At 36.0% G+C, this 13,556-nt stretch overlaps 1 protein-coding gene across 1 annotated transcript in view; it reads right to left on the reverse strand.

The window, feature by feature from the left end:
- LOC113227492 (RING finger and SPRY domain-containing protein 1-like) overlaps nt 1-13,186 on the reverse strand; it is a 28,970-nt gene extending 15,784 nt beyond the window's left edge. The window contains exons 1-5 of the mRNA XM_026460435.1: nt 13,077-13,186; nt 10,222-10,412; nt 5,568-5,748; nt 5,111-5,281; nt 4,573-4,780 (exon numbers count right to left, since the gene is read on the reverse strand). Of these exons, the coding sequence (XP_026316220.1) occupies nt 4,573-4,780; nt 5,111-5,281; nt 5,568-5,748; nt 10,222-10,409 (748 nt within the window). The 5' untranslated portion in view covers nt 10,410-10,412; nt 13,077-13,186. The remainder of the gene's footprint in view (nt 1-4,572; nt 4,781-5,110; nt 5,282-5,567; nt 5,749-10,221; nt 10,413-13,076) is intronic.
- Nucleotides 13,187-13,556: the final 370 nt, after the last annotated feature.

A 13,556-nucleotide genomic window follows, 5' to 3' on the forward strand; every position in this document is an offset into this window, starting at 1 on the left:
AAATTAAGAAACCATTTAGAGATTTGGTTGTCCTGAACACGATATTTTTTCCTTAGAAATTATTAATTTATTGACTTTCTGAGGTAAACTTTGCCATCTCTTTTACCCCTAATATAAGCAGGTAAAATTGTCGTCTTCATGGCTGCGTTTAACTAAAGGTCTCGGGATCCCTCTGGCAAAGCCACAATGATGCTACTGGTGACTCATTTCTTTTCGCTGTCGTGGATAGTAGCTTTTTTTCCTATACACCTTTATTATATATATCCTCCGGATTTTGTCCTATTTTTATTGCTACATTTTAAACCAATTCTTCAGAGCTTTCGTTCTCTTTTTCCTTGATGTCGCAAATTTCAAGCTGATTTGACAATTATTGTTGTTCAATTAAATTCAATTTGTTTTCGAGCACACTGCACTTTAGGTTAATGTTTTTAAAGTTATTTTTTAAATCATAACATTGATTATCTAATAATTCTAATTGTTTTTCATAATTCTGTAGTTTACATTCATAATCATCAATTTTATCTAAATAGAATTGCAGTGTACTTTGGTTTTTATATTTTGAACCTCCACTTTTATTTGGTGTAACATTTTCTGCGTCGTAGTGGTGACTGATGGTGAAGTTGCTTCCATGTTATCGTCATCTACCTCATCTGGTAGAATATAAGATAAACGCCTTGATGATTGGCCCTACCCCTGCATGTGTTGCATTGCCAGTTGAAGATAGTGAGGTTATTTGTTCGATAGATAGTGACACACACGTTTCATGGAACTACTAAACACACTTTCCACATTGCAAACATTTTGTGCTAAATTAGCCATTTTCTTTAGGAAAAATAGTGGGTAAATATCTCAGCCGAATTAATGAACACGCACGGTTTAGAGCAACGCCCGGCTTATCGCACTGCGCGCAAGCGAATGATTATAATGAGTTAAATCATTGGACGGTGCAGTTACATTAGCTTGTGGTCTTATTAATCTACAATCACCCACTCTTCGAAATTGTTAACACAACGTTATACTGGGCTGGAGATTACATTTCTAAAGATAATCATGAATTTAGTCTTCTTTTAAAATCATTTTAAAGCCAGCCTTCACATAATCTAGTTATTACTTATAATATTTTAAATATTTGTATAACTTCTCAAACCCAAAAGTTGTTTGGATGAAATTTCTATTAGCAATAACGCCGCCTATTGTACTTCATTATTTACGTGCATCTTCACAAATGTTCCTTTAAGCAATAAAGAATATTTATATTGTACTGTAAATCTTCTAATCAGAATTAATTCACTAGAAATGACTAATAGGTAGGTTAGTAAAAGATTTGTGTACTTTATTTTTGTAGAATCTAACATTATCTCTAACACAAAATTTTTTAAAAGCATTCTCCTTCTTTTATTAATTTTTCGACATATAATCTGTTGTAATACAGCCAGTGCTTATAAGAAATTTTGTTTGTTTCAAACTTAGGATCTGCAACTACAAACAGAGCTTTCTTTATATCTGTAGCATGCATTTGCAATTGAACGCGAGCTTTATATCTGGTCCGTCCCAAAAGTATCGAACATTTTTCAGGAAAAATACTTTTATTGAACTTATTGGTACCATACATTAGTACTCTTCAAAATAACACCCTTCAGCATCGATGCACTTTTGTAGGCGAGTTTTCCATGCCCGGAAGGCCCCCTGGAAGACGTCAACGGGTAGGTCCTTCAGCGCCCTCGTCGTAGCTTCTTGGATGTCCTTAATTGTGCCCCAATGCTTGCCTTTGAGCTTCGACTTGATGCTGGGAAACAAGAAGAAGTCTGCCGGGGCGACGTCAGGACTGTAGGGAGGCTGCGGGACCAGCGGGCTTCGTCGGTCACCTCTTCCCTTCCGTCACGGAACATCTTGTGCCACTTCCTGACCGAGGATTCGGACAAGGCTTTGTCCTTGAAGGCCTGTTTAATCATCTCGTTGGTTTCCACAGTATTTTTGCCGAGTAGAACACAAAATTTCACTGCGTACCTCTGTTCTAACGGATCCGTCATCGCGCTACTTTTAAAAACTTCGACGAGGTGTCGTTTAGAGCTCTACGCGAACGCACGTCCTGCCGCTCCAGGTGCTCGGAGCCAACTGGGACCGGTCGCGCTGTATCGGCTAGATCCCCCCACCACTTTCTGTTGCCAAGCGGAGCGCTTCCCGCCGTTCGGCAACACTCCCAAAAAAAATGTTCGATACTTTTGGGACGGACCCTGTATTTGTCATTAATTACATCGTCTTTTACGTAGTTCGACATCGATTTTTCAGTGAATGGGCATTTAAAGTTTCAACAACAAAAGCGTCTGCCACCCCATCTGGTAAAGCTCCAATAAAAGGTGTAATTAACAGTAACCCACAACTTGATATCTTAAGTTTAATTTCAGTGTTTTTAATACTTCAACTACTAAACGTTTTCCACGTTTAATGGCGTTTGTCTCTGGTATTTTATATCCGCCTAGTATGGTTTTCACAAGAACTCCATCCGTATTGTGTCTAGTGAATTTTCGAGGTAGTTACTCTACCCTGTCTCAATGTGTGCCATAGTTTACTATTTGTTTGGCATTTTATACTTTCTTCTATTTCTTTTTTTACTTGTGGTGTTAATTTTTCTTTAGCAAAATGTTCAATATTCTCAAAGCTTAATCCCTGTGAGGGGTAAGTTATTCTGAAGTCTAAAATTATGTTAAATAGGCTATATGTATCCGGCATTTTTTATTTATTTAAATAAGTTATTCATGACGTTTTATTCATTACATACGTAACGTACTACCGATATTAGTTTAAATAATTTACTTCTTGAAGTAATATTTATTTGTACTTCCTCTATAAATCTGCATTAGCTGTTTCATCGATTAGTAATGGACTTCCTTCTGAAGTCCTATGTATATGTACATAGGGCGTACTATAAGTTTCCGGAACTGGCCACTTACATAAACAATATTTAAAAAGTAATTACAACATTTGAAAATGATACTCTTTGGCTATAGAATACAGTTTGATTCATTTGACTGTCACTTGCTTTTAAATTGTGGCGTCATTTTAGAAATTGGTTGTCTACATCACCATGGATTTAACTCGTGAAAATTTTCGTAGTACGATTTTCTACGACTTAGTGTAATTTAACAGCTTAGCGGAGCTTCGCTCGGCTTCGAACTGCTTTTGGCGATGAAGCACCATGCAAGACGACTATTTATAACTGGTTTGCAGAATTTAAACGCGGTCGTGTGAATCTCAGTGACGAATTTCGTGATGGTCGCCAGTCCACAGCTGTGAACAACAAATACGTCGATGCTGTGCATCGTATGATCAAAGCAGACAGGTATGTGACATCTTATGAGATTCAGACATTTTTAGGCACAGGCATGAGTCAAATACAATCAATACTACACAAACATTTGGGTGTGAACAAGCTGTGCTCTCAGTGGATCTCACACAATTTGACTGATGCTCAAAAAACCGATCGTGTCACTAGGTGCAATGCCATGCTTACCACATTCAACGAAGGGGTGTCAAATTTGGTGTGGGACATAGTAGCAGGTGACGAAACATGAATTTATAGTTACGGTCCCAAAACAAAGCAGAAATCGAGCGTATGGATCTTTCGAAACGCCTTATCATCTTGCACCACGATAATGCCAGTTCTCACAGGGTCAGACAGACAAATGAAGTTTTAAAGGTGAACAACGTTGACCTTATGAGCCATCTCGCGTACAGTCCCGACCTGGCATCTTGTGACTTTTATTTATTTCCAAAAATTAAGAACCAGTTACGCGGTCAATGATTTTCATCACCTGGAGAGGCTGTCGAAGAGTATGAAAAATATGTTTCAGAGATTGTCACAATAGTTGTCAAAATTGGTTCATTCATATGAAAAAGTGTATTAGCGCTAATGGAGAATATTTTGAGAAATCGTAAATTCATTTCTGACCATTTATAGTATTTTTTTCTTATTCATTCCGGAAACTCATAGTGCGCCTCACGTACTTCTTAAATAACCATCACAATATATTACAATTATTTAAATATTATAAGTATAAGGCATTCATTGAATTTATGTGACAGATATGGTGTACATTTAAAATATGAACCCTGATAGGGTTCGCACCACGATACACATTACTATTATAATCAATTGTTCAAAATAAAAGATATTAATATAAAATACAAATTCGAATTAAAATTCACATTACAATGTCATCCGCATTATTGTAAGGTTTGGCCAACGGCGGACATAATAAAATTGTGGCCCAAATAATAATACATAACAAATAAATAAATAATACTTCAACCTACATTTAAATTTACAAAACAAGCTCTTTTCTGTACAAATTGGCACGCATTGTCGTTTGTTTATAAACAGTAAAAGATTTAGGTATATCTATATACATAAGGAGTATATATCCAAAGGTTTCATCTCTAGATTTTTATAAGTTTATGCTTTTCAATTCCTAACGCGTTCCGTACGCGAAAATGATTTGTTTTATGTGGACATAATAAAGAATTCGACTAAGGTGAGATTTTATATTAGCCAATAAATTAGAAAGTACTTACATAAGTTGTCCAGCGCCCAGTTAGCGCAGAAGCCGACCTGTCGCCAGAGATAATCTTCACTACCTGCTAGTCTTTCGAGGACGATGAGAGGGTTCTCAGGTTCACGCTCCAGCCGCATTTTTATTGTCAACTTGTTTTCCGTCGTGTGCGCGAACTTCTCTAACGCGATCAGCGCGAATAGTACAACGCATGCTTCTCGACGCGATATCTGTAATATGAAACCATTTAAAGCGTATCAAAACTTTTAGCTAAAAAGGTAAGCTAGGAAAATTGTAATTTTACATCTTTCCATGTTTCTAGCCTTAATACACATTCGGGGTCGTGTCCTTGAAGGCCGTTGTCCTGTAAGGTGCCGTTTTCCTATATAGCACACACGCAAATATTACATACGTTTGGACAGACAATACATTTAAAATTGAGCTTATGATGTTCTGCCGCGGCCGTGATGTTTTGGTACATGGTCATATTTGTGTGTAGTTGTGTGAATTTCGTTTCAAACCATATGCGGCCAACTCTGAAATTGATGTTAGATACTTACAAGGAACGCAAGTAAGTAGTCGAGAGTGCTATCAGTGAGCACGGCGACGCTGTTGGGACCAGCCAGCTTCTCGGCGATACAGCCCAACACCACGCAGATGTTTCTCTCCACTCGCACGTTCAGCTCGTCAGCGTTTGCTCGTTGCGACGACAGCCCGAACAGCTGAGTTACCTATAAATTACACCATAATTATTGTGAACCTCTTGTAAGATGGTACGTCCATGGTGATTTCAGGTGTTAATAATTTAGTGTATTATCGAAGAAAATATGACCTGCTTGTATTTAAATGTGTTGTGCTTTGTCCGTGCTCCTAGGGAGCCTTAAAGCTGTGAATGTGTAATAATTCCATGACCAAAATATCTACCATGGGTATGGTTATATGGTTACAACACAGACAAGTAATCAGCACACATTGACAATGGACTATATGTTTAGTTTCAATTATTATGTCGTTTACTTTGACTACGGATTCCTTGGAGGGCAGCGGGCAGTCATCCAGCAAAATCGTGATGGCGGAAGGGCCGAACGGGTCGTCCAAGGGGATCACATTCACTATAGAAGTCACAACTTGAATCCACCCATCTTCTTTATCTGCTATCACGTGAAGTTTCACCAGTGACACCGGCGACTCTTCATCACTGAAATAATAAATTGCAAATGGTAAACAGAACAAATAACACTTGTATACATGAATATATAGCAGAAGTACAACATATAAATACAATTTGTATTGTTTGAAAACTATTACTTTTAGAAAACTAATGCATACCGAGCACCTGCTGTGCTAGTGACGGTAGATGTTTATCGATTATAATTTGATGTTACTATTATATTGTACAAACTATATTCGTTCCTTTACGATTAGCTAGGGACCCCTCCCCGCGCTTCTCACGTAACTCGTTCGGCGCCCATGCAGCTAACAGATTCATGAACAAAACAGGTTATGACTCGTAGTTTTGTTAATATATTAGTAAATTACACTTCAAAGCACAATAAAAACATCTACGCTAATATTTCCTTCTCGATCACAAGTTCACAACATCTTATTACTAGTGTCAAATATGGCGGATCTTGCGCTCCTATATCTTTTATTTTTATTTTTATTTTTAGAGTCAATTGAATTACTTCTAATAAAATATGATAATGGAATGATGTTTATAACAGTGATACGTTATTTTGATTGTATATTTTTATTTAACTTAATAATCATAAACATTTAAACATGTTAATTCACATAGCATTATTCGAAATAGTAACTGCGTAAGAACAAGAGTTGTTTAATGTTGAAGTCAAAGAACTTTTATTTTACGAAAATAGATATCTTGTTTAATATATTTGAAGTAATGTACTTTAAATATGTATTAAATATTTTATTAATTTGTTTTCACACTACACACACTTATACCTGTATGTATATATGTATATTGCAAAGATTATGTAAGTATTTATTCGATATAAGAGTACACACTGCAATAACACTATACACACTCATGATATAAGTATTTACGTAGTTTATTTTATTTTATTATCTGTTCCGGGACGCATACGTCCGTCACTCTCACTCACTCGGCTAGGGCCCATTGAAAACCAGCGTCACAACCTAGCCTTGGTTGTGACTTTAGCTGAATGGGATCCTTTTGTACACGCCACAGCCGCACACATGTCAGTATAGTATTATGCAACTTGTTGTTGAAATGTTTTTACGCTGTTCTTTGTGTTATTTCTGTTTTAGTTATATTAGTCTTTGTTTTTGTGTTTTTTTTTTCTTTTACAATGTGGCGTTACAATAAATGGTTTCTATTTCTATTATGCGCAATGGATTTTGATAATAAACAATAGTCAAAATATACGGGTATTGCATTCAAGAGGTACATTTTATATAGTTCGATATTAAAATTATTGTGGAAACAATAACATGTTTATTTATTTGTGTAGCCTTTTGTAAAATAAGATGCAGAAAAACACGTCGAAGGGTGAGAGGTCTAAGTTCTTGGACTTTTCCCGAAAGCCCGTCTAGATTCTGGTGATGACCTATTAGCAGTATATTTATCTCCCAAGAGCAGTAATGAGATCAAAATAGTATGCTCAGCCTACGAGGAATAACTCTACGGACGATGTGATATGTCTACGCCCGGAGACAAAAAACAGAGTTTCTAGTGGGACACGGCACAACACCCAAACACATCATCGGTTGGCATGTTAGGAGACTTCCATCTTGTTGATTTGATCAACCAGGGAAAATTAAAACATTCGAAGCAAGAAAAACTCTTGACTTCTTTAACATGGTCGAGTTTGTTCCGAGATGTAATTAACGACTGTCATAACAGATCGATTACTGGTCTGTCCATCCAAATGGCCTAATATAAGGTGGTCTTGGAAAAGAACCTTTACGATGTTACAAACGCTTTGTATTTATAACAAAACGTTTCTTTGTGTATTAATAGAATATCCACGAAAGGAGTCTTGAAGAGTGTCCACGACGTACCATTCCTTTCCTGTACGTCTGACGCACCATGGACAACTATCGGCGAGTACATTGCGGCGATTGGCAAATCCTTTCACCACGATGGGAAGCATCAGCGCCCAGTTAAACGACGCGAAAGTTTTCGCGCGGCGACCGCCTAGTTACCACGCTTTCAAGTACATTAATGGAGAATATGAATTCTATTTACTAGGCAACAACATTTTAATTCCTCTGAATAATACAACCGCACGACGCCTCGTGGCTGCCGCCCAAACTAGACCAAAGACAAGCCAGACTCGCTCGCGCGCCCGTGACGCTCATTTAAGTTAAAACGTAAGAGCCAAATAAATAGAGCGTAATTTGCCATGACAGTTAGATGTAGTCCCCACGCGGCGGCGCGCGGCGGCGTGAGCGCGGTGAAGTTCGTGTCGAATAAATGCGCCCTTACAGTGTATACCATCGATACGATAAAAAAGATATAGAATGTCTTTTACTTGTTACTTTGAGAGAACACAAGAGTACTTGTTTATGCCGCATGCTCGTTTAGCATAACTACAATGAGCACAAAAAATCTGCAACTCGCTGTAGCGAATTATGAAGTCCTAGAATAATAGCAATACCATAATTGGCTAGTTCTCAATTCGCATCACGCACAAAATCAAATTACAAGTAGGTACCATATGTTATATGTAATGCATTTATGTAATTGCATTCGCGCTGAAACACATTTGGCATAATCTTATTAATGTAACAAAGGAATTTTGTTGAAATTAGTTTGGACCAAATACAAATAAAGCCAGACTTAAATAATTGAAAAACTTACATAAAATAGTCATTAGAACATTAATTTTAATTTGATTAAATCAGGGAATGGACAGTTGTGAAACGATATTTTACATTTGATACTCATTATTTTTAGTACATATCACAATTGTTAAATTTGAACAATGAAAAAAAAAGGAAAAATACAAAAATATGTAGTACTATGGAGCTAGGTTTGTCCCAATATATTGGGAATATGGATATATTGCAATATGGATATATCGAGTTCTTAGGTTTTCGCGATTGCTCCACATTGGCAATGAGACTATTTTTTCGAATCTAAACCTTTTTTTTTTTAAAGAAAATCTTTCAGGCTGTTTACATCAGCCGTGACAAAAAAAAAACAATTGTTTGAAAAGCAATTATGGGCGATTTAGATGGGAAAAAACAGTTTCGTTTCCAATTAAAATAAATATGGATGTGTTCCAGATCCATACTGTGACTATATTCAGCATGCATGAATGCATTATGTAAATATAGCACGCGCTCAGCGTAATAGGTCATGTGAGTAGAAAGAAGAAACAGGCCATATCTAGTAGAAAATAGTAGAATGTTTTTGCAGTATTTCAAAAGGTGCACAAAAGAAACCATAAAACAAACTGGTATTGCACAATATCCCATGTTAAACTTCAAACACATCCCATGATGAATATCTTACGTCAGGTGCACACCATACTATTTTTTAATAAAAGAAGATGGTTCATATACCATGTTTTGTTTCAATTTATTAGTGACTTTAATAAATAATTCTATAAAATGCACTAAACGCTAATTTTCAACTGGTAATGTTCACCACTCATTGTGGATCAATCGCTTCGAATTAATTGGGTGTATGCTATTTTATTTTTTAATCAGGCTCTCACGACAATGAGCACACTATAAGTATGAAGGTATACAGAGTAGACACTATGGTTTTAAACTGTGTCCCATTACTTAAAGGAGGACACAGCATGCACTAAACGAAATACAATAATATTTGGTCACGATGATACAAAAGTACAATCATTAGAAACTTAACTATAAACTTCTCACATCACTTTTTTTATCATAGAAACGGAAGTAAAATTTTGATCAATTTCATTCTGATACTCCTTATATAGTGTTGTTGCTCGTGATAAGAAACAATGTAGCCTCAAATTTGTGTAACATCTTGGCCTATGGCAGAGCCTATGTCTACCAGACCTCGGCAATTGTCGCGGGATAAGCAATTCTATTTTAGAGAGCAGACCAGGGCAATCAATAATGCCAGGTCAGATTAATCACTTTTCTTCGGGTTTCTAGTGTAGCCATCTTGAAATGTATTTTCAACTATAGGTGCATAATGTTGAAATGGATTCTGACTGTAAAGTGAAGTTAATCCACATACACTCATGCACGATTAAAAAAGGTTGAATTATGATAACAATGTTTACATGAACCAATAGCCACAATGTTCTGGTAGGTACCTAAATTTAAATAAATTGAAAAAAAAAAACTTCAAACATAGATTGATTTTGATTAAATGTTCTGGTATATGTGGCCAGAAGTTCACACGAACATTGTTATTATAATTCATCAGTTTTAACATTTCTCTTCTAATATGTCTATGAGTACATTATCAAAAAAATAACCAACCAATACACAGTCATATATAAACAAATAAAAATCAAATTGTACATGTCATATTTAATAAAATTGTACATTTGTTTTATAAAATAGGTCTTCCTGACATATGATAATAATGGACCTTGAAATTAGACATTCTATTTCTTGGTAGCCAGACCCTTTTTTCTTCAAAGCTTTTCCAGTGGAAGCCATTCATAGGGTTTTAATGTTTGATACTTACTTATCAACAAACGAAGCAATAAGTGTGAGCATTTCCATGACAAGCTGGTCAACCTTCCTGCAGGAGACGCGAGTGGGTGCTGGGGCACGGGCCTCGGTGGTGCTAAGCACCACTGCGTGCCCGTGCAGCGCCGACCGCGCGTACACCTCCTGCTCTGGAGCCTTGTCCTTACACCAGCATACACCCATTACCTGCAAATGGCACACTAAATATTAAATCTTTCAAGATACTTTATTATTCATATAGTAAAATAAGCCATGTTTATTATGAACATCTAACATCATTATCAATTCCAAGATAGTGAAACTGTCGCTATCAAAACTACTTATATTAGGTACACAAAATTAAACCTATTAAATGATAATATTTTTCTATGATATATTTCATCTGTTTTGGCAATTTAAGTGGCTCAGTATTTGAGTGTGAATTGTAGTAGAGGATTTGAGTCCATTCCCCAGCAAGAGTAATTAAAGAAACAATCTGGTGAGATTCTGGTTGATTAGAATTAAATTTGATTCTGTCAAACTAAAAGTGTTGTAAATATTAATAAAGAATATTAACAAATGTTTTATGATCTCTATATATTTTAAAACTTTAACTTTTGATTATTTATTTATACACTCATAAATGTGTACAAGTACCTACTCATTGGATATAAAGTCTAATGTTCAATTTATTGTAAATACTTAAAAATAAATAAATGCAGAATATAACAATAATGATTCAACAATTTGTTAAAAACATGGCGCTACAGTAGGTGCAAGCATTGCCAGTACAATTAACGTTTGAATATAGAAATGTGGGCAATCGAAAAAAATATGATGCGAGGATATTTTGTGTTAATTTTTTATGCGCAACTTAGTACGACAGGGTCGTACTACAAAGTTCAAAGTAAAGATAGAGCTCCTCCTCAATTATTTACATCTGGCTTTCCTTATACTATCAAAAAACCTTGTCAGTCATGAAAACTCAGTACACACCCATTTCTTTACGGCAATACTCATACTTGCCCTTTTACACTGCTCTCGTTAAAGCATCAGCAACCATGCACTTGGTTTCTAAGTACTTGAGCTTTATAGTATAATAATAATAATAATAACGCACACACTCAACATAGCCCCGCACTAGGGAAACCCTGTGTCGCGGGTGCCATGGACACACACATAGACAACCACAAATTACACCCAAACTCACGGGAGAAATAAATGTAGGCCATACAAATATTTCTCCCGGCCCGGGAATCGAACCTGAGACCTCTGCGTGGCAGTTCGGCATGGTAACTGTTCGGCCATGGAGGCAGTATCCCTTTCTAATGCTTCTCTAATAAAATGATGGTGAACATCAACATGTTTTGTCTGCTGATGTTGCACCGGATTTAGGGCTATTGCCATAGCAGATTGACTATCCATATGTACCGTGATAGGTAACTCCTCCTTGCCCATGATTTCATTCAGAAATCTCTGTAGAAATATGGCTTCTTTTGTAGCTTCCAATAAGCTGATGCACTCAGCTTCAGCTGTCAATAAGGCTGTACATCTTTTCTTTTGCTTGGTGCTCTGCCAAGAGACGGCTCCATTTGCCATCTTAAACATGTTGCTGGAGTATGACCTCCTGTCTATTATATTTCTAGCGTAATCAGCATCTGCAAAACCTTGAATATTTCTACAAAACACGTCTTTAGAGTATACAAGTCCCATGTGGTACCCTTTAAGTATCTCAAGATCCTTTTAGCTGTGATCCAGTGCACTTCATCATAACAATTGCAGAACTGACTCATGAAGTTTACTGAATGTGCTATATCTGGCCTTGTACAAACAGCTATATACATCAGGGAGCCTCTTTCCCTTTTTCAAATTGTTGTCCAGGAGCTGCTGGTGTACTAACTGCCATGCAGTTTTCCATCTTGAATCTGTGAAGAAGCTTTTCAATGTAACCCTCTTGCTTGATTTTAATGCAACCTTTTCTTGTTGAATCTGTATCCCAAGAAATAGTTCAGCTTTTCCAAGATCCTTCATTTCAAATTTTGTTTTTAATTCTTCCTTAACATTATGCATCTCCCTCTCATTGTTGTAGAAAATGAGAATCTACATAAATGGCTAATATTATTAAGTCCTTTCCGTAGACCTCATGTATACACAGGATTCATGTTTACAGAGCTTGAACTTGAAGCTCTCTAGCTCAGTATGCAATTTAAGTTTCCAGGAACGTGACGCTTGCTTCAGTCTGTAAAGACATTTCTTTAACAAGCACACAAGATCTTCCTTTCCTTTTGCTGTAAACAGCGATGGCTGCTGCATGTGAACATTCTCATTTAGGTCACCATTTAAGAACACGGTTTTAACATCCAGATGATCTATTTTTAGACTTAGGTTGACCGCCAAAGTTATGAGCATTCTTAACGAGCTGTCTCACAACAGGAGCAAACGTCTCGTCTTAATCAATGCCTCTTCTTTAGCTAAAGCCTCGTGCAACCAAACGAGTCTTGTAATGGGTTCTAGAACCGGAGGAACTCTATCATAGACTACTAACATAAATTCTTACATTTAAACACACAGGTTCTAGTATTAATTGTATTATGTTGAATTGCACATCGTCTAACCTTGTCTTATGATCGATAACAGCAGTCATTAATAAGTTATAAGAAATGTGACTTTAGTACACAAAAAACACATTTTGAATAGGCATAATTGCAAATATTAATATTGGCGATGGGCTGGAAATGTAAAAGCTAATTAAAATTTTAAGGCACACTTTCCTTTTCATGTTCATTAATACACACGGTAAAGGTGCGTGCAGCAAAATACAACCATCTGCCATCTGACTCATTTATAAACAACGGCTATCTAGGTACTTACCGAGACTCACTAAGCATGTCGGTTCATCATATTAGAACAATTATTTTTTAAACGTATTACAAAAGTAAATTAAACGTTTAATAAAAAAGTAAAGGCTAAATGGGATCTAATAATTCATTTACAATTTCTTTCTTCAAACATACGCCATGTCAAAAATACTCAAGACTTAAACGTCATTTTTGTTTTTAATTTTAATGGCTCCGAATTGGAAAATCGTAAATATTACTTTTTAAATTTTTATTGAATTGGTATTCAATTATTTTTACGTAAATATTACTTCTGAGAGTTTAGTTAGATCATAGATTTAGATACCTACTACATCTATGAGTTAGTTAAATAATTTCAGTAAAATTTTAGCTTAGAGGACAGTCTAAGGGTTATAGTATATATTTACCCTAGAGGATGGAAAAAAATACGCAATACTTATCTATTAACATATATATTTATACAATATATATAATATTATTATTACTTATTATT

This window comes from Hyposmocoma kahamanoa, unplaced genomic scaffold (assembly GCF_003589595.1).
Source record: "Hyposmocoma kahamanoa isolate Upper Pololo Valley unplaced genomic scaffold, ASM358959v1 100021, whole genome shotgun sequence".
NCBI classification, from domain to species: Eukaryota; Metazoa; Arthropoda; class Insecta; order Lepidoptera; family Cosmopterigidae; genus Hyposmocoma; species Hyposmocoma kahamanoa.